The following is a 26,546-nucleotide window of genomic DNA, read 5'->3' on the forward strand; positions in this document are numbered from 1 at the left end:
TCTCCCAATCCAACCCCTGTCCCCAAACCCTGGTAAGGGTTAGGTGTTAACCGAGACTGTACTGAGACAGTGGTCTGAATCATTCCAAAACTGAAAGAGTTGACTCTCAATAAAAAATTATTTTCCATGCCATCTGAAGATTTTATTCAGAGACCTTTAGAAAAGAAAAAGTAAAAAATTCTTTGTTGAAAACCATAAACAGCTACCCCATCCAAATTCATAGGCAGCAAACAAATTACAGTAGAGTTAGTCACAGAGAGCTCACAATGCAAACTTTTTTTTTTCTTTTTTGTGATGGACTTTGTGTTTTTGTGTATATGAGATTACAATATTGTGTAATACCTATTCCAGACAAATTTTGCACAAGGCTGTAAGAAACAAACTCTTATCATTCAACCTTTATTTATTTATTTTTATTTTTTTTATTATGTTGATTTATATTGAGAGAGAGAGAGAGAGAGAGAGACAGAGTAGAAGCGGGGGGGGAGGGGCAAAGAGAGAGAAAGACACAGAATCCAAAGCAGGCTCCAGGCTCTAAGGTGTCAGCACGGAGCCCAGTGTGGGGCTAAAGCCCACAAATCGTGAGATCATGACCTGAGCCGAAGTCGGACGCTCAACTGATTGAGCCACCCAGGCACCCCTTATAATTCAACTTTTAAATAGATCATCCTAAATCTCACGTCAAAACTTGATATTATATTTTAGAGATTGTCCCTCTACATTATCTATCAGGAAAACATCTATAAGTTATTAAAATAATTACTGCCAAGTTCTTTGCCAAAATATGCAAAATGTGGGGAAGTCATGCCAGTCTCAGCTCTGCCAGCAGAAAGCTATGCAACACTACACGTTGCTTAACTGCTTTGTGGTTGTGTTTATCATGATGAGGCGGGATTTCATACCTAACCCGGCATTTGCAAAGTGCTCTTCAGTCCTGTAATGCTGTCACAGGGCTGCGACTAGCACTGCCATAGCCTGTCTCTTAATGATAGCAAGACTAAATTTGATGAACATGAGGACATAGAGAGCTTTAGCATTTTTTCCTGGGTACCAAGAATTAAAATTCTGGGCTGAGGAAGGAGAGCTACTTGGAAAATGTCCCAAGGTTCAGCTACAGGTAAGTATCAGAGTGCCTCATTAAACTGATGCAGAATGCTACAGTCAACACACCAAGAAAATAGGTGTTTCATTGCAGCCAAGTAACAGGTCGGCTGCAGAGAACAGTTTCCAATTGTTTCCACCACTTTAGGTTGCTTTGCAACACTTCTTCCTCTAAAGACAATCAGGCACCTTCCATTAAGGTTCTTATTAATTCAACTCAAAATGAGACAAATCCCCAAACACAAAACCGAGCAGAGGAAAAGGACACATTTCTACGTACAGTATATCCAATTATCATTCCAGGATAACATTTTCACTACTGAAATTTAGCCCTAACAGGATGGACCACAAATAGCTACCTATTCACTTGAGAAAAAAGACGGCAAATGTGTAGGGCAACGCCACCCATTCTCTCCCTTAGTCACCACCGCAGAGGCCAGGAATCCATCGGGCCCTTGGTCTTGGTGAGCTTAGTTAGGAGCTCAGAACTCCACACCAGGCAGCATGCCGGGGGGCCACTACCAACCAGCCAGCCCTGGCATTCGTGCTGAAGTCTATTTCAGCCCGGCTCTGCATATGCCTCAACACACCATGCCAAGATATTGAAATGGGTCTTCAAAGAAAGCCACTTGATGACAGTAAAACCTTCACCGAAGCCGTAAAAATGGTAATTTTTTTCTACCTGATGTAATTTTAAAGTGGCAATAAGAGCGGAAAACGTAACTGCAAACATTAGTTTTACTCTGGACGCTATGCCACTCTGGTGAGATACACAAGAAGTTCTATACAATAAATATTTATATTCATCTTTTGAAAAACAGAATTTGGCTTTATTCAACCCAAATGCCCAGCCTGGTTCCAATCCACTCACTACCTTGTCATTCAAACAAGCGCTAGGCAGCATACAGACACAAACAGAGCTCCATCTGCTAATTAAAACTGGGCATGAAACTGTTAACAGGCATCTGTTGCATTGTGTGAAGCTAATGGGCAGAGACAAAGCTGAAAGCTCTTCTGAAGCAAACCCAGTGATGCCACTCATTTTCCATTTGGTATTTATGTCAGTGGGGGGTGGGAAGCGGGGTGTTAAACAGCTTATTATGGAGACTGAAAGATAAGTGATATCGTACCTAGTCTAAAACATCCCTTTACGTTTTCTACTGGCATTCTTAAGAATTCAGATTAAGCCCTTTTGATCTTATCTCAGACATACTGTAATTATAATACTATGGAAGGGAATAATAACCAAAACTCAAGCAATGCTGTAGAGCTCATACAGTGCTTTCACAATTCATCCATCCAGCCATTCATTCGTTCAGTTGATGAGTCATTTAATACAGGCCTTGGAGATTTAAAAGGTGAATAAAGGCTTGATTCCTGCCCCTAGGCAATTCACAGCAACCCTGAAAAGTTGGTATAATATTATTAGACTCTATTAGAGATGAAAGAACTAAGGCCTAGAAGGACAAGTGACTCACCAAGGCCAGAACACTAGGAACGGCAGATGCCAGGACATGAACGGATCGCAGACCCCACTGCTCCTCCTAATTCGCCGTATATCTCCCTAACACCAAACATGAACCAGTCCACTTGATCGGCTACTTGCATTTCACAAACTCCCTATTATGTTATGTTCCACAATATTACTCACCCCTGAAAATCTACTTCTCCATCCCCACTCCAACCCTCCACTCATCCTGTATGAAATCTCTTTCCCGCAAAATATTCCCAATTCTACTACACCCAAGAGAGCTGGGCCCCAGATGGCTGTGTGTGCAGGCAGGCAGACCGAGACTAGAGCCAGCCTCAGGCCACGCCAGCAGCCCCCTGGTCTTCCACTTCTGGCTCCATGGTTCTTTTCAGATTCAGTTATGGGACTTAATTCACAGATCAACTGCTAAATTTGTCCTGGTCTTCAAAGGCTAGACTTATTTCCCCCTAAGACAATATCCAAACCTGTTTCCCTCCAGCTTTCTCAGTGGGTCCAGACAATGCCAGTGCTGTTGCCCAGAGAACCTCCTCCCTGATTTGCGGCCACATAGAACAGTTGGCAAAACTCTTTTTAAAGTACACTTATTCTTAGGACATATCCATATTGTATCCAAGACTCAGTTTCCCCACACCCATTCTTAATATGTTGGATGGCTTTTCTCATGCACTAAAACACTGATTGAGGAGGTAAATTTAACCCTTTATTATCAAGCAGTAAGTTCTACTTTTTCTGAAATAGTATGGTTATCAAAGCTATCACTTAGATGGAAAACCTACTGACAGCTTTGAAAGAACACGATGACATTAAAATGAAGCTTTATGTACAAAGTGTTCAATTTGAAGTTGCATGTTCCTTGCATAGTTTTGTTTGAGAGTCTGAAACCAAGGAAAACAACTATGAAAATTAAAATCAACTTGCTCTACATATCTGGATTATGCTCGGCCAAATGTTGATAACATCTTGGATAAAAATGTAAATATGACAAAGTTTGTTTTTCAGTCAATAAGTCTTGATAAAAGCCTTGAATTGCTACCAACCAAAAACAGTTTTTAATTTGAAGCTGGGGTCGACACACTTTTTCTATAAAGGAACAGTGAGTAAATATTTTTAAGCTTTGTAGAACACATATGGTCTCTGTTGCATATTCTTCTTTGTTTTATTTTTTAATAACTCTTTAGAAACGTTAACAAGCATTCTTTGCTTATTGATGGCACAAAATCTGCAAGCCACATTTGGCCTGGGGGCCACAGTTTGCCAAGCCCTGATTTTAGGAAAAGCAAATCCAAGCAAGAAAAAATGCACTGTTACAGAATAAAACATGGAAAAGTGCTCTGATGAGACCAGGCAGCGACAACTAACCAGCACACTGCCATTAACATGATTTCATTAGTTATTTTGCACATGGAAGGAACTTTAATGACAGGATGCACTTTGATCTCCCAATCTGAAACTATGGACACAAAAGAAAGGGCAAAGGACAGCTATAATGTGCTGAGTTATCCCAGGAGAAATTCCTCACAGAAAAACGCATGTGCAAAATCTAATTCCTCCCTGGGAAAGGCGGTGACTTGGATTTATGGAGATGATCAGACTGATCAAAACTAGCAGCAGCTCAACTGTGAAAAGTGACACAGACTTGAACTCGGGGCTTCACTAGAAGCTCTGCTGCTCCCGGCTGCGTGATCTTGACGCTGTCAACTTCACCTTCGTGCTCCTATTTACAAGATTGGGGCAAGGGTATAAAGTAGATAATTTCTAACTCTTTCTGCTGTCAAACTATGACTAAACTAAATAACGAAACCACTCAGGAAATACCCTAACAGGAAGAAGGGGGGAGGGCAGGGGAGAGACAGCCAGGGGAAGACGCTCACGCTGTCCAGTCAAAGGACAGGGCTAGGTTTTCTCTTTCTGTTCCATCAGTACCTTGCTCAGGACAGGCCTTTCCAAGGTGTCAGTATGGCCTCATACGGATAATAAACTGCACCCACATCCCATAGGAATTAGGATGCAGAGCCGACCGTACTACTGTTTCCTAAGTGTCTCAATGTCACATTTTACAGACATTTAATTAAACATTAATTATGATTACATAAGAGGTTTGGGGGAGCTAATCGAAAAACTTTGTTCAGTTCTCAAACATCTGAACTGAAAGGCTGCTTGGTCCTAGGCACCGGGCCTATAATTTCAAGCAGATAAAACATCCCTACTCAATAGTCAACAAATATTATCTGACTGATACACTGAAAGATCCCCAATAGGTCAGGTGAGAGAAAATGTACCCTCCACCACCCCCAAGAGCAGAAAGGAAATGAGGGAAGCCAGGGTATCAGAGAAGGTAGCAGGACCTTAGAGAAGTAAGAAGAAAGTTCTTGTGTGTGTGAGACAACAGTATCTGTAATCAAAATGACTGTCTCCTTCCTGTCGTGATGGCCAAACCACTATCAAACAGGGTCTACGGATGGCAGATGCCTTTTTTAAAAAATGACTTCCACTTTGACAGAGCAAAATTAAGACTTAATGTGTATCCTCATGGGGAGAAACAAGCACACATACGTAGGTACCAAAGCACGAGCGCGCGCACATACGCACACACACACACACACACACACACACACACACACACGCAGACTCTTTCCTGTGACGTTGACCTTATCAAGTTTTGTCAGCAAGGCTGTAGCAGAACCTAGGAGAAACCCAGGAACTTACACAATTGGGTACCTCAAAAAACAATTATGACTGGAAGGAGATAGACCACCAACTCTTACCTCAACAACTTCAGATCACCTGGGGATGGGGGAGGAGGTGGGGAGGGGGAGTGGATATGGCTGTTAGAGATGTGGACACTCCAAGCCTACGTTTGTGGTTAGTGAAGAATGTGTGGAACTTTTTTCACTAGAATGGTGTTAACATTCACCTTCTTTTCCCAGCTTAATTTCAAGTGCAAAGCATTAGGTTTCAGGTATACAAGTTTTCCTGCTGTTTGAAGGCAGTGTGATACCACTTCCTGTCGGGTTCTGGGGCTAAGTAAGAGGCATGGATTTCCCCTCCTCCACGTCAACTGAAGACACAGCTCAGAGCCTCTTTTAACCACATCCACCCCACAGAAAATATAAAGAGCAAGATCACATATGAGACTCACCCCATTTAACGTCTCCCTTCTGTTCTACACAGTTTCAGGATACTGGTATTCCTGCCTTCATGGCTGCAACCCTTCACCGAACCAATTGCAATAAAAAAAAAAAAACAATCCACACAAGAAAGATTCTAAGCCAACAACATGAAAAGTAATTTTTAAAAGCTACTATCACAAAAGGAAGCAGATACTCATAGAGGAAATGTGGAACGAAAATTAGGGCAAAAAAAAAAGGGGGGTTTACTAATAAAGCTATTACAAATGAGCAAAAGTCATCCAAGGAGCTTACCAGAAACAGCATCAGCGAGACTCATTCACTTTCGACACAGAGAATGCTTCTGGGAGGGTCACATAGAGAATGGACAAAAGGCTACCCACTCCACTTGTTAGAAATTGTCCTTTACCATCTGGACTGCAATATGCATTCAACAGTGAAAAAGGTTTATTTGGGGTTTTGAAATTAGTACCAGCATCAAAAACTACTGTCCTTTGGTTGCTGTGACAGCTCCCACCAAATCTCTTGGGAATATACTTGAGACATGACATTTAAAATCTGCTTCCTCAGAAAAGAAAAAGTCCCACTCAAGAATGACTGCCAAGAACTTGCAACTCAAACTTCCCTAAGCCCAGACATCATAACATGGGGGGGGGGGGGGCGGGAATCAGAGCACTCAATCCATATGAAAGAGGCCAGAACAAACAAACAAACAAACAAACCAACCAAAGAATTTTCCAGCTCTTAATTTTAAGAGGACTCTATATCCAAATATTCTTTTTTTAATGGTAAATAATCCTTAAAACATACAATACTCACATACAATTATTACCATAGCACTAGCCCCGTAATAACCCCAGAAGTTCATGGTGAAATATGCTGTAAGAACCATGTGAAAGGTGCTTAAGTGAGCTACTATTAGAAACCACAGACATCACCCAACCAAAAGCTAAGATTCTTAAGGTACTTAATTAACTGCAGCTATTTAATAAAGGAAATGATGTTAAGGTCACTTGTATAGGCAGCTTCCAACCAGTTTTGGGGCGCCTGCATAGCTCAGTCAGTTAAGCGTGTGACTCTTGATTTTGGCTCGGGTCATAATCTCACGGGTGATGGGTTTAAGCCCCACACTGGGCTGCGCACTGACAGTACGGAGCCTGCTTGAGATTCTCTCTCCCTCTCTGTCTGCCACTCCTGTGCTCTTTCTCTCAAAATACATAAATAAAATTTAAAAAAGAAAAAACACCAGTTTGGTTTGCTCTTCAGCTTATGGTAAGTTAGAGATCTCTTTACCTGAACACAAAGTCTTGCCAGTACAAAAGTAGAAAGGACAGCTCCCAGCCAAGATCAGGAAAAACTGAATCAATTGAAAGCAACTGGGGGGGGGGGGGGGCGGGAGGGGGTACAGTGCATGTTGTGATTCATTTAGCAAGTAATAATTAAAACCAAAGCAAAATGCATAGGGAGGCAGGCAGAATGTAAGATCAATTCCTCTGCTGAGAAGTTATTAAACATTCAAGCCCAAGAATTTAAAAAGTTGGGAAGTGTTGCTTCTTAGGCGATGGTAGTAAAGGAGTGAACCATATTTTCCTGACCACACCATTCCCAAGAGTCACCAATTCTCTTAACACCCGTTAACACTCACACAACAATTTAATATCCTGTAGACATTATTCCACCCTTAGTCACTTTTTGCTCTTTCTCGGGCACTTGATCCGAAGGAAGAAGAGGGAGAAAATGGTAAGCAGTGTTTTCGGTTACTGCAGAAAGTCCTGTGCCCCACACTTTCCATTTCCCCTCCCTTTCCCATTTTCTCCGTCTTCTCTGTACACCCTCTCAACTGTATATTCCGCTTCCCCTTTTGCCCCCTGTCTCACACCCAGCTCTCTTTTACTTTCTCCACCACCTATCCTCACTCTGGCCCCCTGAACTGTGCTCCCCATCCTGCAATTTTGTTCTGCCCCTCCCAGGAGGAGGGATCCAGACCTCTTGCGGCCAGTGCCCCCAATCCCTCACCTCCTGATCACTCATTCCCCTGAATTCCCTTCCGATTGTCGGGTTCTCACCTCTCTTGTCCCTGATGTCCTCCCTTCTTTTACTTCACGTCCCTCCTACTCCCCCCAAAGCTTCATTTCCCCCTTCACATTTCCTCCCTCTTTCCTGTCTTTTAATCCATTTCACACCCACTATCCCCTTCTCTTTCTCCATGAGATTTCGTGTGTCCCCCCCCCCCCCACTCCAATCACTTTGTCCTGCTAAGACCCTTCCCTGTCACTCCCCCAACCCTCTAATTTCCCCCAATACCCCCAGTCCTTGTTCCTCTGGTTCCCCTTCCTTTGCCCCCAAGTTCCCTCTTCACCTCCCCCCTCCCCAGCCTCACGTCCCCGCCCGCCCCTCTCCCTCACGCCTTCACCCTCTCCCACTGCCCTCGCCACCCTGACGTCCCCGGGGTCCCCTCCCTGGGGCTCCCAAGCCCTCCTCCAGCCCTCTCCCCCGCCGCCTTGCACCCGCCCCCCACATCTCACTCCCTGTCCCCGGCCGCGGCCCCTCCCTCACCGATGGTGGAGATGAAGGTGGTGTTGAAGGCGTCCTCGGAGAAGCGGAATAGGAGGCAAGTCTTGCCCACCCCCGAGTCGCCGATCAGCAGCAGCTTGAACAGATAATCGTACGTCTTCGCCATCTTCTCGCTCCGGCCCTCTGACCGGGGAGCTAGAGAAGCGGCGGAGAGAGGCGGGGAGGGGGCCGCGGGCGAGGGGGCGTGTCCGCCGAGCCACCACCGCTCGCCCCGCCCTGAGACCCGCCCCTTCCCTTGGAGAAAGCCTGCGCGCCCCGCCCCACGCGGCCAATCCGAGGGGGCTTCGTCATCACCGCCCGCGTCCCAGGGCTTGATGGGATTTGTAGTTCCTTTGAGGAGTCTCGGGCGTGCCCAGCGCGGGCTGTCCGAGCAGCCCCAAGGGATAAAAGAGGATCTGCTCGGGGCTCGGTGACCTGGTGGATTAGACGTTTCCACCCCTGCCGGGAAAGAGGGTCCCCTTTCGAACTCTGCGCGTAGTGTCGCTGGAACTCAAGTTCACCGTTTTCTTTGTGTGTGGGCGCCTTTCAAATCCAGACCTCGGAATCTGAGTCCCACGACTCCCGTCTGTCTCCGGTCCGGACCCGGAGCAGCGATGCTTTCTTTGCTTCATGCTGCTGTGGCGCAGCCTGTGGATTATCTGCAGAGTGCGTTATCTGGCTTCTCCTGCGGTTCCTTATCAGCACCATCCCAAGCCCCCTCCCGCAGCTCCTCAGTTACAGATCTCCAAAAGAATGATTGCCGTTCTAACTTGAACCTCAGCTGTGTTCTCTTCACGGCACACAGACCAGAGCCAAATACAATTGGTATTTTAGAGATCTGTTGTGCAGACCGCTCCCCTCCCAAGGCAAGAGGATGGATAAAAAAAATCGGGAAATTGAAAATATTAAGGCTTGTGCTACAGGTCTATGTCCTATAAAATGAAAATCATTATGCGAGGCCCGAACTATGACGTTGGGAATGAGAATCGGATTTTGTCTTGGCTCAGCGACTCAGCTGTTCAATCTCTGCGCCCCAGTTTTCTCATCTGTAAAATGGGCATAAAACAAGCATTTCATAGGGTTGTAAAGAAAATTAAATGAAATACCTAACATAAATGTTTGTGGTGATAGTTACCTTCTTAAGCCCTCTCTCTCCATGGATGACAAATGAAGGGGGGGGGCAGCATTGTCATACTCAATGTAATCCTTTATTTACTGTTTTAGACTATTCTGTAATTGTTTTGTGGATGTATCATTAAGGCCTCTTTCATTTGCTACTGGCAGAACCCCAACCAGAACAAGTTCTCCTGGAAGGGAAGTTTCCTGGCTCAAGTAAAGCCACAGGGCAAGGAATGGCTAAGGAGGTCTAGGACCAGAGGCTTCATCCAGTCAGGGTTCAATCTCCCATCTCTTCTCTCTTCTCAGTTTTAACTTCTAATATGTCAAATACCTACAGATAAGACCCACATGAACAAAAGCTCTTCAGAGTACTCAATAATTTTTTTTTTATTTTAGAGAAAGAGAGCGGGGAGAGGGACAGAGGGAGAGAGAGACAATCTTAAGCAGGCTCCACGCTCAGCAAGGAGCCCAGAGAGATGCAGGGCTTGATCCCACGACCTTGGGATCATGATCTGAGCAGAAATCATGAGTTGGTGGCTCAACTGACTGAGCCCCTAGGCACCCCCACCTCAATAATTCTTAAGAGGATAAAGGGGTCCTGAGGCCAAAATATTGGAGAACAACTGGCCTAGGCATTTACCTTAGATCTAAGGAAACACCTTATGGAAGGTTAGAGGAGGTTATTAAGGAAACCAATGGACTCAACCATTAGTGGAATAAGGAAAACACTTGGGACAGTAAACAAGATGTCAGACTTTTCTTCCTTCCTTCCTTCCTTCCTTCCTTCCCTCCTTCCCTCCTTCCTTTCTTTTAATGTTTATTTTTGAGGGGGGTGGGGAGGAAAGGCAGAGAGAGAGGGAGACAGAGAATCCAAAGAAGGCTCTGAGTTGTCAGTGCAAAGCCTGATGTGGGGGTCCAGCCCACAAACTGTGAGATCATGACCTAAGCGAAGTTGGACGCTCAGCCGATTGAGCCACCCAGGCTCCCCGACAGCAGGCTTTTCTAAAACACCTCGAGTGGCTTGTGACTTTATATACAGTGTCAGTGATACTCTATTCTTAGTCTTGTGGCAGAAGATTTGGTTGGTCTTAGTATTGGCCTTTACCTTCCATGTAGAAAAAAGATGAAATGTGTCATTAACTCACACTTATTGGTAATACAGTACCCAGAGAGTTGCTGCTAATAAAGTGTCTAGTTCCTAGAGCCTGCCTGATGGAAACAAAGGTCTAAGGAGGTCAGTGTCAGTTTCTGCCCCGTTAAGGGAAGGGCTCTGTCCTCTGGCACAGGCTGAGCCTCCTTGCCCCAGTCAGTTCTTGCGCAAGTCTGTGAATTTGGCCTCAACCAGGGCTGAACAAGTGTGAACAGCTCAGTTCTATACCTGCACCTTCATTCTGAGAAAGAAGTAGGAAAAAAATCTTCAAAGAGCAGTGAAATCTTTCTTTTATAAAATGTGTATTGATTTAAAATAAATTTTAGTCCTACTATCTGCATGCAACTGTTGCCATTCTTTTTCCGTATGAATAAGAACATACAGATGTGGTATAGAACTTAAGTTTGGAAAAGAAGTTGGGCCACCTGGGTGTCTCAGTTAGGAAAGCATCTGACTCTTGATTTTTGACTCAGGTCATGATCTCACAGTGGTGAGATCAAGTTCTGCACTGGCCATGGAGCCTGCTTAAGATTCTCTCTCTCCCTCTCCCTCTCCTGCCCCTCTCCTGCTTGCTCTCTCTCTCTCTAAAGAAAAAAAAAAAGAAAAAAAGTTAGAGTTAGGAGTTTTAAAGTCCCTAAATTTCCTTAGGGGAATTTTTTTAATTGATGGGAATTAAAAAAAAAAAATCTGTCTTATTTTCACTTCCCTGGTTTTTCTCTATTACCAAGTATATAATATTGGGACTTTCTAGGTGGTAAGTCTGTGCATCACTGTTGAACCATTCACAAATTTTGATATGTGGGCCCTATTTCAAGAAGAATTCAAATTTTTCTCTTGATGCATTATTAATTTTTAAATTTGTACAACAATGTTACTTAGAGAACAGCTTTGGTGGTAGGCACAGTACTATTATATCAAGAGGCACCTGGGTGGTTCAGTCAGTTAAGCGTCCAACTTCAGCTCAGGTCATGATCTCACAGTTCGTGGGTTTGAGTTCTGTGTCGGACTCTGTGCTTAACAGCTCATAAGCCTGGAGCCTGCTTTGGATTCTGTGTCTCCCTCTCTCTCTTTGTCCCTCCCTACTCACACTCTGTCTCTCTCTCTCAAAAATAAATAAACATTAAAAAAAATTTTTTTTTAAATCAGGGTACTTTGCTCAAAGGACTGGACAATAAGTTTATTTATAGAGCTGAGAGTACCACGTGTAACCGATCACTGATTGCCACCTTGCTTTCTTTCTCCCAGTGGCATTGGTGACCCCTTTCAAAAAACCCACGCTACTGTGCTCTGAGGAAACCACATCAGTATTTTTTGCCAGTTGCCCAGACCCATCTTTGAAATGCTACATCACTGCAGAGCACTAGGAAGACCAGCACATTCAATCTGATTCTGTAAATATTTACTGAAGCCTTTGATAAGGTTAACATCTACATGGCAGCTTGACCTACAGAAATCTCCATGTCCAAGGAGTTTACTCTCTGTGGTTTTTGTGAGGCCAGCACTCTTTCTTCCTGCTTTTGGTAAGTGCTCCTCCCCCACTGATGGCTGTGAATCAGGGTACTCTACTCCTCCAGCCAAAGAGGTGGACGTAAGGCCGAGCTGGGTGAACCTGAGTTCTTCCCTGTGAATCTCCTGATGAGGTGGGGCAATGATACTGAAAGGAGGTCTGAATGGTGGGAGGTCTGTGTGAGCTTCAGGCTGGTTTTGAACAGAGCTTTAGTTCGTTTTCCTGTATTTTCTTGTTGCTGCCCTCCTCTACGTGTTCACCATGTCCTTGGACTGGCTTTCCTCAGGACCGCCATGTTGCACAATTCCAAGGGCATTATTCACATCTCACAGTTTATTCATATGGGGGATCAAAGGCTCCCAAGAATCTACACATATTCTTGAGGGTCTGTGTGTTCTCTAGGCAAATTTTCAAATTTATTCAAGCACTCTTTAACTGTTGAATTGCTCTATAGCACTTAAGTATAAGAAGAGTTACCTTTCTTAACTGCCTAAGTGAAATTAAATTTGGCTGAGACCCTACCTGTCAAGGGCTGGAAAAACTGGTATCTATCATTATTGGGGCTTTTCCTCCTCTTAATTATATCCTATACGAATCCAGGAGCTTACACGGTCCTGAAACACTAGGGGCAAAGCAGCTTCTGATCATCTGTCTGCACCCAGCAGTGTTGACGCTTCTGTCCAAGCACTCTTGGGTTCTGGTCCTCTGCCATCTGTTGAGCACAGCTGTCCCGGTGGGCTACAAAGATGTCCTTCATGGTGATTATTTTCACTGGCTGATGACTCAGCCATTGAATAAGTTCTCTCTCTGTTATCTAATAGTTTGTGTACTTCTTTGTCTTCTCCCTTACAACTTGAGCTCTTTGAGGAAAAGAACATTTCTAATTTCTCACTGTGTACCCCAGTAGGTACTCAATTAAGCTGTCAAATAAATGAATGAACACCTGATTATCATGCCAATTTTCTAGCTTTTCAAACAGCTGGTTCACCTTCAGTTTATTATTTGCTTGGGTATTTTTGGCCTCACAAATACCTTTCTGGTTGTACTCTATAGTATATTTATATGTTATTCATTCTGTAAGTATACTGTTCATTGTTGTGTTTAAGAAATCCGTATGATTATATCTTACTTCTCTAGCTTGTCAAGATCATATTGAATGATAATCTCTCAAAAATACCAATTTCTCCTATCACCTGTGTGTCAGCCAAAAACATGCTATTTGTTTAGTGATATTCCAGTGGGACAATTCTATAATTATCTTCATCAGAGAGACAAACTGTACCTTTTCCACCCACTGATGTTTCCTGAGCAATCACAGGGTGAATAATGTCCATTCAAACAAATATCCATTAAACTCACTCTATGAAACCAGCTCAGCAAGGCCACTTGGAGAATACAAAGGGATCTATCATATGATCCCTTCCCTCAGTTTGCTTCCCATCTAATTGAGGGGAGAATCCACAAGTGACAAGTTCAATAATAAATGGGAGACCAGTATTTGGCTGTATACTCTTCATTTATTATGATGGGTCAGGTGTTCATTCTGATTGGTTGGCTTTTAATTCAGATTGGTCAGGCATCCATTTGACTGGTTGGGTGTCCATTTTGATTATTTGGGCATACATTCTGATTGGTCAGGCTTCCAATGTGATGGATCAAATGCTCTTGCCAAACAGATGGTTAAATATGTTGCATATCTCAACTAGATGCAAAAGTTAAATAAAAATGATATGGTACAAAAAATTGCTGCATGAAATTACAGTATCTGCTTGATTAACAAGTTTCTATAAACCTAGCTTTTTAGAACAGAGTCAGTAGGTGTATAACAAAGGTGTAGAGGGGATGAGAAGATAGTCTGCATCGTTCAGGCCTGAGTTAATGAATGTGACTGAAAGGGAGGCCATCTATAGATAGCATGGGCCCTTAGAATATGGGAAAGGACCACAGCCAACGCCCAGATGAAGGCAAAACTCCTTTCCTGGGTGTCAGGAGTGAATACCTAGTCATCTACAATGCAGAAGAAGCCACCCAAGTTACAACAATTCTGAGTGGCTCCATTTCTGGGCACTGTCCAGCCCACAGAAAGGGGAGGTCAACCTTAGCCTGCATAGAGAGTTGAGATCAATATTTTACTCTACTAAAGGGTGGACTGGAAGGAACCCATTCCACTACCTCTTATATTATTTCTTTTTCTGATAATAAAGTTTCTGACAATAAAATATTTCACAAAAAAAAAATAATAAAAGATTCTAGTAAAATTCATTCCTTTCAGTAACCTAGACATTGCTATGTAGGATTTTGTGTCAAATAAGGCATATGCACTAAATACTATGCATTTTTGGGTTTCTTATAAGCGTGGGTGATTAAAGAAAGTTTTGGGACCAACTTTAAAATGGACCTTGAGGGGCGCCTGGGTAGCGCAGTCGGTTAAGCGTCCGACTTCAGCCAGGTCACCATCTCGCGGTCCAGGAGTTCGAGCCCCGCGTCAGGCTCTGGGCTGATGGCTCAGAGCCTGGAGCCTGTTTCCGATTCTATGTCTCCCTCTCTCTCTGCCCCTCCCCCGTTCATGCTCTGTCTCTCTCTGTCCCAAAAATAAATAAAACGTTGAAAAATAAAAAATTTTTAAAATGGACTTTGATCCAATGGCAAAGTCAAGATATGCTGAAACTCACAATCAGCATCCTAATAGGTATTGAGATGCTTATGGCAGTAAATAATAGAACACTAGATAGCTTGAATAAGAAAAAACATTTAATCACACACTAAAACAATCAGATATAAAACTAATGACAGGTGAGTAATTCAGCAGCTCAAATGACATGCCTGGTACCTGGTTTTTCTCTCTGTCATTTTCTTAGTAATGTTTCCTAAGTAACACTTATTTCAACAGGCCAGCCCAATGTGGTTGCAAAATGTCTTCCTGAAACTCCTGAGACTCCTTGCTTCCAGATTCAACAAAGCAGGATGTAGAGAGTCCTCTTCCTCAAAAGTTTAAATGAATACCCTAAAATTGAGTTCCACGGGACTGGACTGCCCTTCCATGAATCAATCCCTAGAGTCTAAGATTCTGGCCTACACTAACTGGAGTAAGGCTGAGTGTAGGGTCAAGCTCAACCTAAATCATGGGGTTCTGTTAGAAACAGAGAAAAGAAGAGGAGACAAGGCGACAGAAGCAACAAAGGAATACTACCACCTGTTTCAGTGTCAAGTGCATATTGGTTTTTGTACTGAGTACCTCTAAGTGGTTAGTTATGTTGGAATTTCTGCAGAAGTCATGGAGCTGAATCCAGGAAAATTCTGACTTGTTCTCTTATACAATTGGATTGATGTTGAACTGGGAAGAAGAGGCAAGAAGGAAATAACTTTGCTTAAGAAAGAAGGGATAGGTGGTCCAAAGCTAGAATTAACAATGGCACTTACACACCTGGTCCCTTTCTACCCTACTTCAGCAAGCAGCCAAGGTTAAACACTTTAGCAGCCTTGAACTTTCTAAGTTCTGGGGTTTTGTGATGGAAAGAGGAGCAGACTAAGCATCAGGTGACTGGGGTTCTGTTCCCAGCTCTGCCACTAACTAACTCTGTGACCTTAAACAAGGACAACAACCTTTCTGTGTGTCAGTTTCCTCGTCTGTAAAATGAGGGGAGTTTGTTTAGATGATTCCTTTTTGTCTATAAAATCCTTTAGCTCTTAAATCCAAACCCCCGTAACAGGTGACCCAAGACCTGCCTTGGGGATTCTGGTTTTACAGACATTGGTCTTCCAGGCCAACGAAACACCCTGTTGAATCAAGGGGATTTATCAACAGCCCCAAGGCCTAGCGGGTCTTGGAGGCCAGTCAGGGTGTGGTGCTGGGAAAGGAGCCCAAGACACCTAGTTCCTTGTTCCAAACAGCATTCAATTCACCCTATGACTCAGTTATCGTACTTCTCTCTTTCCAAGGAGTGCAAAGTTTCAGTCCTCTCTGTGATGGCAACAGCAATTTATTAGGTTGCCAATCTAGAAGGTTAAGAGAAAAATGAGATTCTGCTTTGTATTTTGAGCCATATCCAGTTATATTCCTGCTTCCAATTCCTATTTAATATGGATAATCATTTCCCAAATAACCTTAAACATAGGCTTCCCCCGCCCCCCCCCCCCCGCCTAATTTAACAGCAGCAAGGCACCCTTAATCAGGGTGCATGTTGAATGTTCCAGAACCTAGGATAAAACACCCTATCTCTTTAAATTCCTTGCCTCTCACTCTCCAGACAGAACTGAAGCAGTTAGTATGAAATCAAGTAGAACTCTTTGATTACTCATTTTTAAGATTTACAATTATAAGTGATGGTGACAACATAATAGGATGCTAAAGAAATAAGGCTGAAGAGGTGATTCTTTGGGGCCAAGATGAATATTCAGATTAAGAAAAACTGCTAATGAAATCCCAATCACATAGTAATTTCCCACGTATTGCTTTCTGAAACTCAAGTAGCTATATGGCCTAATTAGGCCTGTTTGGGAGATTATCACAACATCTTATTTCTGCCATGAATGGCATCATTCAGCATTTAATATTCATTGAGGCTTTTATGAAACAGAGAGGTTTCCATATGTCTCTAGAGCAAAACATTTGTGTTTGCCATCTGCTACTCAAGAGTAGTTTTTGTAGGAAAAGAATGCAAATCGCTTGGTTCTTTAATTACTTTGGGGTTAGGCTGTACTATAGCTGGGACTGTGGGACGGCCAATTCACTGAAAGGAGCATACGGTTGTTTACTTAGCCACCAAACTTAAAGAGTTCTTTACAAGCAAACGGCATGAAAAGAAATTGAAGCCTAAAACTATCTTTGTCCTTTAAACTCAAGGCAAAGTCCCTTGTGAAGTGATGTGTGAGACTTTTATAAGTTGGCATTAAGGAGACACTATCTAGGGACACTGGACTTTGAGGTTGTTATAGCAAGCATCAGTTCTCTTTTCTTAATCTCGACACCAAAGGAATATATGACTCAATACTTAAAAAAAAAAAAATCAAAGGATCTCCATGAACTCAGTATAAAAAAAAAAAAAAAAGGAATTTACTCTTGGTCACCCAGGAGATAATTACTTGGGCTTTGGATTCTGTGCTGTTCATTTTGCCTTTCCCTCTTTCTCATTACTTTCTCGAATTGTGGATAATTCTCTGCTCAGTAACACCTTCCTAGCCAATGGATACACACCATTAGTTTTGCTTAATCAGGAGTAACTTCAGCTGAGAATTTAACCCAACGTGGAAACCCTGGAGCTTAGAGAAATCTATAGATCTCAATTACTGATGCTCTTTGGAGCCCTCACAGTAAATTTCATTCACTGGGATTACTGGAATATAGAATGTAAGAAATTGACAAATCAAAGGGACCTAGTTTGGCTACTGACTATGAGATCCTAACCTCATGGACTTCTGTTTTCTAAGACTATTTTCTGCTTGAAGATGGTCTAGAACCAATGAGTACAGAGATCGTTTATTGTTTCCAAAGTTTGTATCTCAGAATACGAAGTGAAACTAGAAGAATGGGTTTCATGGCCAAACCCTTTTGACAAATTCTGCTTCACAGTGTTTTGATGATAGGGCTTCTCAGAACACTTAATATGCTGCTGTGCTTTGTGACTCTTCATAGTCTGGTGCTGAGTGCGGCTTTCCCCACACTTGTGCTCCGAGGCACCTTTTTGATGGAGCATCTTATGGGACCTATGTTCAGTATATATGTCAGGAAAGTGATTTCATCTGAACCCTAGTTTTAGATATGAAGATTGAGCTGTAAAGTCCTACTGTCATGAAGAAAATCAGCATGTTTATAGGAAGGTGTCAGGAAGGGAGGCAACATCCATTTATCAGAGTTCCTGCTGGACTGAGAACATCTGTCCCTGTTCAGGATTCTCCTGAATCCCAGGGCATGGCTCCCTCATGCTGCCTCTGTTACAATCACACCCATGGAAAGATTAGCCAAGGGGTCTAGGGTACTGTGATGGCTGCTTCCTCCTGACCTGGGGCAGGTGACTTGCCCCCAAGTCCTGGGGGACAGACATTGTACTGAACTGAAATGAAAATCACCTTATGTGCAGAAGGAAATTTACCCAGCATTCTAAAAGTGCAAAAACCTAGATTCTTTTTTTTTTTAATGTTTATTTTTGAGAGAGAGAGACACACACAGTGTGAGTGGGGGAGAGGCACAGAGAGAGGAAGGCACAGAATCCGAAGCAGGCTCCAGGCTCCAACCTGTCAGCACAGAGCCTGATGCTGGGCTTGAATTCATGAACCATGAGATCATGACCTGAGCCGAAGTCGGACGCTTAACCAACTGAGCCACCCAGGCACCTCCAAAAAACTAGATTGTTAAATGAACATTCTTGAGGCTGAGTTTTTTCAGGAAGTAAGGCTAATGCCAGCGGTCCTGGGTGGCTCAGTCGGTTAAGTGTCTGACTCTTCATTTTGGCTCAGGTCATGATCTCACGGTTCATGAGTTTGAGCCCCAATTCGGGCTCCATAGTGACAGCGTGGAGCCTGCTTGGGATTCTTTCTCTCTCTCTGGCCTTTCCCTGCATGTGCTCTAAATAAATAAACAAACAAACAAACGGACTTAAAAAAATTTTTTTAAAAGGTTAATGCCAAGTAATTAAGCTAACATTTGTGGTTTTTTCTTTTGTATTATTCTCTATTTTGAGTGAGTTATAGGATGTGTTAAGGGTCACATCACACCCAGACTAATTTTCTACATTGACATCTAAAGTTCTGTAAAATGGTCTGTATAATAAAATGCTTTTAAAAATAGATTATTTAAATTTCTTGAGGGCATGAATTATATTCATATTGTATCCTTAACGACCACCACAGGGCTTGGCATACATTAGGCACACAGTAATAAATATGTTTGCATTCATTAGTAAACTACAATCTGATGATTAGACTTTAATAATGATAATAATACATTAATGGTACTAATGACATCCTATCTTTCCAAAAATCTCAAAGATAAATTCCTTGACCTGGTTAAGGTTTAAAAGCAGAAGCTAGTTAACAATCCTTATTTGTAACCTTCTATTTCACAAACGGTTGTACTGTGATGCAGTATTTCTTTCAGGAAATAGTAAGTGGGATCACTTCCGTGTTTGACTTTTGAATACATGCACATAGACTTAGATGTGGAATGAGTCCATAGATACCGACTCCTATCTTCCAGTCATTGTAGAATTCCCCTGTCAGCCAGTTGGCCTGTATTAAACATCCCCAGAGATAACACACGTAATAATAATCCTGAAACAATGTGTGACCCTGGAGGGCCTACTGAGTCATCAAAGAAGGATTAAGTCATGTTGGTAAATTACAGTTTTTCTGTATATTCATTCACTTAATAAAAACAATTTTTTTTAGCCCCTACAATATATAAAGCAACTCACTAGGTACTGTAAGGGGAGTAAAGAAACTGATACAGACCATCCCTTAAGAAGCCTGTGGTCTTAGAGGAGAGGTGGGGCACACACATAAGTAATTACAATGCTGGGTAAAATTACGACATGCTGGTAATGTGCTGTTGTGTTAATTTACAGTTCTTTCAAAATTAGCTTATTTTTCTTTCAAAACTGGTAGTCTGTAGGTAAGCAGATTCCCCTGTGAATTAGAATGCCCCATCTCCTGACTATTCTGGATAAGCAGCATCTGTGACATCAAGTTTTATTCGCAGTGATCTGCATTGTTTGGGAGCCATGCTTCTTGTTATATAGCAGGACAGGGCCATCCCAGGAAGGTCTTATTGACCAGCACTAAGTCCCTGACGTTGGGACATACAATTCACTTGAACTGGATGGGTGAGGAGGATGAATCACAATGACAGGAAGGTGGGTACTTTGGGCAGCAACATAGTAATACAGGGGTCAAGTTGTTAAGTGACAGCCAGAAACGGGGTCAACATAGGCACACAAATTGTCCTTGGCTTGCCGAGTAGCTCCCTCTGAACAGAGAGTGGGTCTGTGGGGGAGAAGGTTGTGGGGGCAGTAGGAGGATTTATCGGTCCACACCCCAGAAGTGACCACTACCTGATGATGTGAGTTGACTCTTTTTTTTCTGATTTGAGATATATTTTTATCTCCATTTAAAAAAATTTTTTTAATGTTTATTTATTTCTGAGACAGAGAGAGATAGACCATGAGTTGGGGAGGGGCACAGAGAGAGGGAGGCACAGAATCCGAAGCAGGCTCCAGGCTCTGACCAGTAGGCACAGAGCCCGACTTGGGGCTTGAACTCACGAACTGTGAGATCATGACCTGAGCCGAAGTCAGTCGCTCAACCGACTGAGTCACTCAGGTGCCCCTTTATCTCCATTTTAAAAGCAAAAAAAGTAAGGAATTCATTTACACATCCAACATTCCAAGATCATTATGGAAACACATCTTTCATACATTAGGAACGATGCTGTCAGAGAAAGTTGGTCTAAAGCCTTTCTCTGAGCCAAGAATCCAGAATTTAATACGGTAATCACTTATTTTTTTTAAGTTTTATTTATTTATTTGTGAGAGAGAGGGAGAGAAAATGCATACATGAGGGGTGGAGGGGCAGAGAGAGAGGGAGAGAGAGAGAGAAAGAGAGTGGGAGAGAGAGAGAGAGAGAGAGAGAGAAAGAGAGAGAGAGAGAGAGAGAATCCCAAGCAGGCTCTGTGCTGTCAGTACAGAGCCCGATGCAGGGCTCGAAATCATGAACCTCAAGATCATGACCTGAGCTGAAATCAAGAGTCAGACGCTTAACTGAGCCACCCAGGCACCCCAATACTGTCATCATTTAAATATACAACAAATTAACATCAAAGTATACACTTATAGATTTCCTTATTTATATCTTTTGCCTTCAAAATTGATGATTAAAAATACTTTTTATGTATGGACATAGTTTTTTTTAATTAAATATTGTAAATCATTAAATGAAACAGATATGAGTTAGCAAGGAAACTCATAATTTTAACTTTTTTGTATGTCAGGCCAGGACTGGGATCATGACTCTGATTCTGAGGGGCATGATGAGGACAGAAGGATTGGTTTTGTCCCCCAGCTCCTTGCAAGTTTGGCTGACCAAAGAGCAGGGCAGCACAAACCCAGGGTCCCAGGGATTCATGCTTCTCTTCTTCCTTCCACTTGGTCCATTTTGGGGAGGCAACAAAAGGGTCATCTATGCTAGGATCACCACCTAGAGCTTTGATATCTAGCTTTTTTTTTTAATTTATTTATTTATTTTTTTAATATATGAAATTTATTGTCAAATTGGTTTCCATATAACACCCAGTGCTCATCCCAAAAGGTGCCCTCCTCAACAGGTATCTAGCTTTTTATGGGAGCTTAACCTCTCTGGTAAAGTATTTAATTATGGAGTTTATTCGTTTGATTCCTGGCCCTTATACCTGCTGGAGACCATGCCTACTGCCCAGAATAAATTATCTGTGGGAGGCAAACAGTCAAAACACTTGAAACAGCTCATGCCTTTTGTGTTTTATAGTTAAGGTAGCAATTACTTATGGTATCCAGATTTGTGCAGACTCCAGTATTAACTCAGACTTTTGACTTATTTGTTATATGGCCAGATAGCATTTGTTCTTAAGTCTTAGCAAGAGGGTCCCTTCCCCTGGGGCCCACTCTTTAGAGAACCCTACCCTTGCCCTCTTTTGGTCACTATTCCAAATTGGGCAGGGAATCCATAGGCCAGGAGATGTATTCATTCAGAGTCATGCTCCCTTTTCAGAATACACTCCAGGTACCCACACCCCAGAATTCTCAGCCGAATGCCCTGCTTCCAGGAATGGTATGGACCTCATCTCCAGATCTATCCTTCTGAGGGTGCACTGTTTCATTGGTGTGGCACCACAGGCATACGCAATGGCCAAAAGGGGGTGCTAACATGGACAGAGCTTGAACACATGGTCTGGGATCCTCATCGCATGTGTATGATGCCTTCATGATATGGGCCCTGCCTGGGGCGGTTGGGGATGGGGGAAGGAGGGGCGTCGGTCCAGGCCAGGACTGCTCTCCCTAAACCACCACATTCTGGTGTGGAGCTCTGTGGAGCTAAAATATTCTAAATTTCATTATCGATTTTTTAGGTCATTATAAATATATATCTGTTAAGGTAGGAAACTTGCTTGTTATCTTCATCTATAATTGTTAAATATTTAGACATAAGATTTATGGGCCTCTGTTTTCACTCTGTTCTTTGTTTTTGTTGTTTGTTGTAGATGTTTTTTTCCCCACTTTTTTGCACCCTAAGCCCCACAAATTATGGGACTAGGACCTCTCTTAGAATAGGTTTGATTTTGGGTTTGTTTAAAATCTTAATACAGGGGCGTCTGGGTGGCTCAGTTGGTTGAGTGTCCAATTTTAGGTCAGGTCATGATCTCACAGTTGGTGAGTTCGAGTCCCACATCGGGCTCTGTGCTGACAGTTCAGAGCCTGAAGCCTGCCTCACATTCTGTGTCTCCCTCTCTCTTCCCCTCCCCTGCTTGTGCTCTGTCTCTCAAAATTAAATAAACATTAAAAAAAATTTTTTTTAATAAAAAATTAAAAAAAAACTGGATACAAAGGATCTGGTAACAGAGGGTTGAAATGTGGGTGGTGGGTGGGCAGCTTTGTCACCAGGTCAAATGTAGCATGCTCATAAGCCATGTTCCAACTACGTCCCAATGTCCTGGTCCTGCTCCCTGGCCTGAGAGGGGAAATTGTGTGTGTGTGTGTGCACGTCTAACATCCACTGGGAATCAGAAGAATATGACTTGGCTGTTTTCAAATAATTCAAGCCCACACTGCTGCTCTGCTCTAGGCTGCTGCCGTATCCCTGCCAAAACGCTCTTCCCAGTTGACTTCTTTAACCTGCTTGGAGTTAAGAGCTGGGCGCCCTGAAGGCCTCTTCCAGGCGAAAAAGAATGAATGAGAAAAAAAGAACTGGGCCAAGCTTCCTTGATTGAACCACTTCACTTCGGCAAATCCCTAAGCCTTTCTATCTATTTTGTAGGGGGTCAAGTGAGTAGACTAATTCAGTCGTACCTCCGAGGACATTGAGTGGCAGGTTTAATTAATGATGACTGTGAATGGGCTTTGTAATGTAAAGTTATACATAAATGAAAGGGGCACTACAACTATTTTTTGCCAAGTCTGGAGCTCGTCCTGCTTTCCATTGCCACAGTTAAGCCTCTAAGTACTGATCACAGACTGCTGCAGACTTCAAGAGTGCAGAAAAGCACAGCTGGGCTCCCATTACCTGAAGCAGAAAGCAGGGTCAGTAATTTGGGGGGAGAACTGGGGCAAGTAATCAGTGCCCATCTCAGATTCCTGGATGGCTGGTGGCACCAATATCCACTGGGTCTAGCCGGTGGCAGATGATGGACTGGTTTCTGCAAGCAAAGTTCAAAAACAGGTGTATCCATTTATTCCTGGAACCATTCTGGAAAGATTCTTGAGCGATCAAGCATCACATCGAGTAGAGAACTCTTCCCAAAGGTCTCCCTTGCACTTCTTCCTATTGTCTCTGCCTCAGTTTGCTGGCTGACAGCTCACACTAGAGGTATTTTCTTCAGGGACGGTGTTTACTGAAAATATGCAACAAGAATCAAGCCTATTGAGGATGCATTTCTTCCTTTAAAGTCATATGTCTTATTTATAGGGGTCACATTGCATGGTTCACTTAAACACATGGCTATATGATTTACCAGAAGTCATACTGGCCTTGCTAAGCATTCCACTTTGGAATGGTTGATTACTCTGGCTAACATGGGATTTCTGTGTCTCTTACACTGCTCATCTAACAACATTCATATGCAACAAATCCTAACTTTTACGTAGTAAGTAAAGTCTCTGCAAGACTTTATGCTTCTAGGACGGTGTATCGTATGTTGTAATTATGTTTATACAGCCTCTTCCTTATTATTAGATAATCTGGAGCTCCTTTAAAACCCCAAAAGGGTCTTAATCATTGTTACACTGCCCTTTACATCAGTGTCTTCTTTATAGGAGACACAAAAATACACTTAATCAAATACATTGAAAATGAAAAGACCTAATGGGTGATGAAAATGATAGGAAAGCCTAATGTTCATAGGGAGTTTCTTTCTCCCTTTCTTTCTTTCTTTCTTTTCATTCATTCATTCATTCATTCTGTCTGGGGAGCTTCACTTTCAAATAATTTTTAATTTAATTTATTTTTAATATAATTTACTGTCAGATTGGTTTCCATACAACACCCAGTGCTCCTCCCAACAAGTGCCCTCCTCAATGCCCATCACCCACTTTCCCTTCCCTCCCACTCCCCAACAACACTTAGTTTATTCTCAGTTTTTAAGAGTCTCTTATGGTTTGGCTCTCTCCCTAACTTTTTCTTTTTTCCATTCCCCTCCCCCATGGTTTTCTGTTAAGTTTCTCAGGATCCACATAAGAGTGAAAACATGTGTTATCTGTCTTTCTCTGTATGACTTATTTCACTTAGCATAACACTCTCTAGTTCCATCCACGTTGCTACAAAAGGCCATATTTCATCCTTTCTCATTGCCAAGTAGTATTCCATTGTGTACATAAACCACAATTTCTTTATCCATTCATCAGTTGATGGACATTTAGGCTCTTTCCGTAATTTGGCTATCATTGAAAGTGCTGCTATAAACATTGGGGTACAAGTGCCCCTATGTGTCAGCACTCCTGTATTCCTTGGGTAAATTCCTAGCAGTACTATTGCTGGGTCATAGGGTAGATCTATTTTTAATTTTTTGAGGAACCTCCACACTGTTTTCCAGAGTGGCTGTCCCAGTTTGCATTCCCACCAACAGTGAGAGAGGGTTCCCGTTTCTCCACATCCTCTCCAGAATCTACAGTTTCCTGATTTGTTTATTTTAGCCACTCTGACCGGTGTGAGGTGATATCTCAGTGTGATTTTGATTTGTATTTCCCTGATGAGGAGTGACTTTGAGTATCATTTCATGTGTCTGTTGGCCATTTGGATGTCTTCTTTGGAAAAGTGTCTATTCATGTCTTCTGCCCATTTCTTCACCGGATTGTTTTTCGGGTGTGGAGTTTGGTGAGTTCTTTAATAGATTTTTGATACTAGCCCTTTGTCCGATATGTCATTTGCAAATATCTTTTCTAAAAATTTCTTGTTGGAATCTCTAAGTATATTATATTGGTTAAGATAAAAATTCTTCTGCTACAGCCAGACCTAGGCTTACATCTTAGTTCAAATTACCATTTATGAGTTCTTGGGAATGGTACTTAACAAGCTCTGTGCCTTAGTTTCCTCATCTGTAACATGCAGATAACATCTCATGGAGATGGTGTAAAGATTAAATGAGATTATCCATGTAAAGTGCTTAGTGCCATGCCTGACACGAAATAAGCAAGAAGTAACATTCAGATGATATCACTGTCATCACCATTAGAAATTGTAGGAGAAGGAGTCTTGGGTGCTCTCAGAGCCTTAGAGTATCACCTCCAGATTTCACAGCCTACCCCATAGTTCCCTTAATATGCCTTATAAATATGAAATAGGAAACCACATAGGTTAGAAATTCCAAGTTTTCTGCTTCTAGCTCCTGATTTCAGATTTTACTCTTTAGATACTTTAAGTATGAGTAAGATAGTTCTCATTCAGACATAACGTAAGGGCTATTTAAAAGGCATTTTGTTGGTTGTAAAATATATTGCTAGGCAATGTGGGCCCTTGGAAATGGGCTTAGCTCCAATGTACTTGGTAAGTGTTTAGTTGAAAATGGCATCTCTCCTCAACATGTGGTCTCTAGATCTGATTGTTCTCTGTGAACAAAAAAAAGTTGTTGCATACATTTATCATCACTTTGCTGAAGTTTGTGGAGAAGGTGTTTTCAGTTAACAAATATGTCCAGCGAATACTCGATGTTTCAGGGAAAAGACAGAACAACACTGAGGCAGCCTGAGGGGAGGATTTAGACTATCAGCTGCCTCACCAAAGGCAGTCGTGACAATGTTTGGAGGGAACAGGCACCTTTTGGGGTCTCTCTCCAGCCCATGCCTCCTTTTCTCAGAGCTTCCCTGACCCTCTTGCACAGGGGTGGGCCCCAAGAGTCACTATCACTCCAAATGCTCACAGACTGTTGTAGTACACGCTCCTGACCCAAGCTGAGACAACCAGATTCTCTTGCCAGGGCATCTGGAATTGGGACACAGGCCTTCGGGTCAGTCACTATTGGCCCTGGAAGTAGGACAGCATATAACAAGGGGTTGGCATAGCCACTGTCATGATGTGCCCTGAGAGGCAGAAAAGCTGGGATGTAGGGAGAGGAGGCTGAAAGAGTGTCAGGGAGAAGTAGAGATGAGAAACCAGGTCACTCCTGAGAGAAAAAGGGAGGTGGCAAGAGAAGAGCTGTCTCCATTCCCAAGGCCTCTCAGGGCTTTGTTCTGACCCCCCCTGAGGCCCAGCTGCCCTTCCTGCCCTGGCCCATGTCCAACACACTCTCCACCTTAGCTCAGGCAAGCTTAAGATGTATCTGTT

At 42.8% G+C, this 26,546-nt stretch overlaps 1 protein-coding gene across 1 annotated transcript in view; it reads right to left on the reverse strand.

Annotated features, from left to right (window-relative positions):
• The window catches only part of RAB8B (RAB8B, member RAS oncogene family), a 56,765-nt gene extending 48,324 nt beyond the window's left edge, over positions 1–8,441 (reverse strand). Inside the window, exon 1 of the mRNA XM_047075002.1 lies at positions 8,278–8,441. Coding sequence (XP_046930958.1) covers positions 8,278–8,401 — 124 coding nt within the window. The 5' untranslated portion in view covers positions 8,402–8,441. The remainder of the gene's footprint in view (positions 1–8,277) is intronic.
• Between the last annotated feature and the right edge of the window lie 18,105 nt (positions 8,442–26,546).

The sequence above is a fragment of the Lynx rufus genome, unplaced genomic scaffold (genome assembly GCF_022079265.1).
Source record: "Lynx rufus isolate CCGP_SWC_20201006 ecotype Redwood Valley unplaced genomic scaffold, mLynRuf1.p SCAF_13, whole genome shotgun sequence".
Lineage (NCBI taxonomy): Eukaryota > Metazoa > Chordata > Mammalia > Carnivora > Felidae > Lynx > Lynx rufus.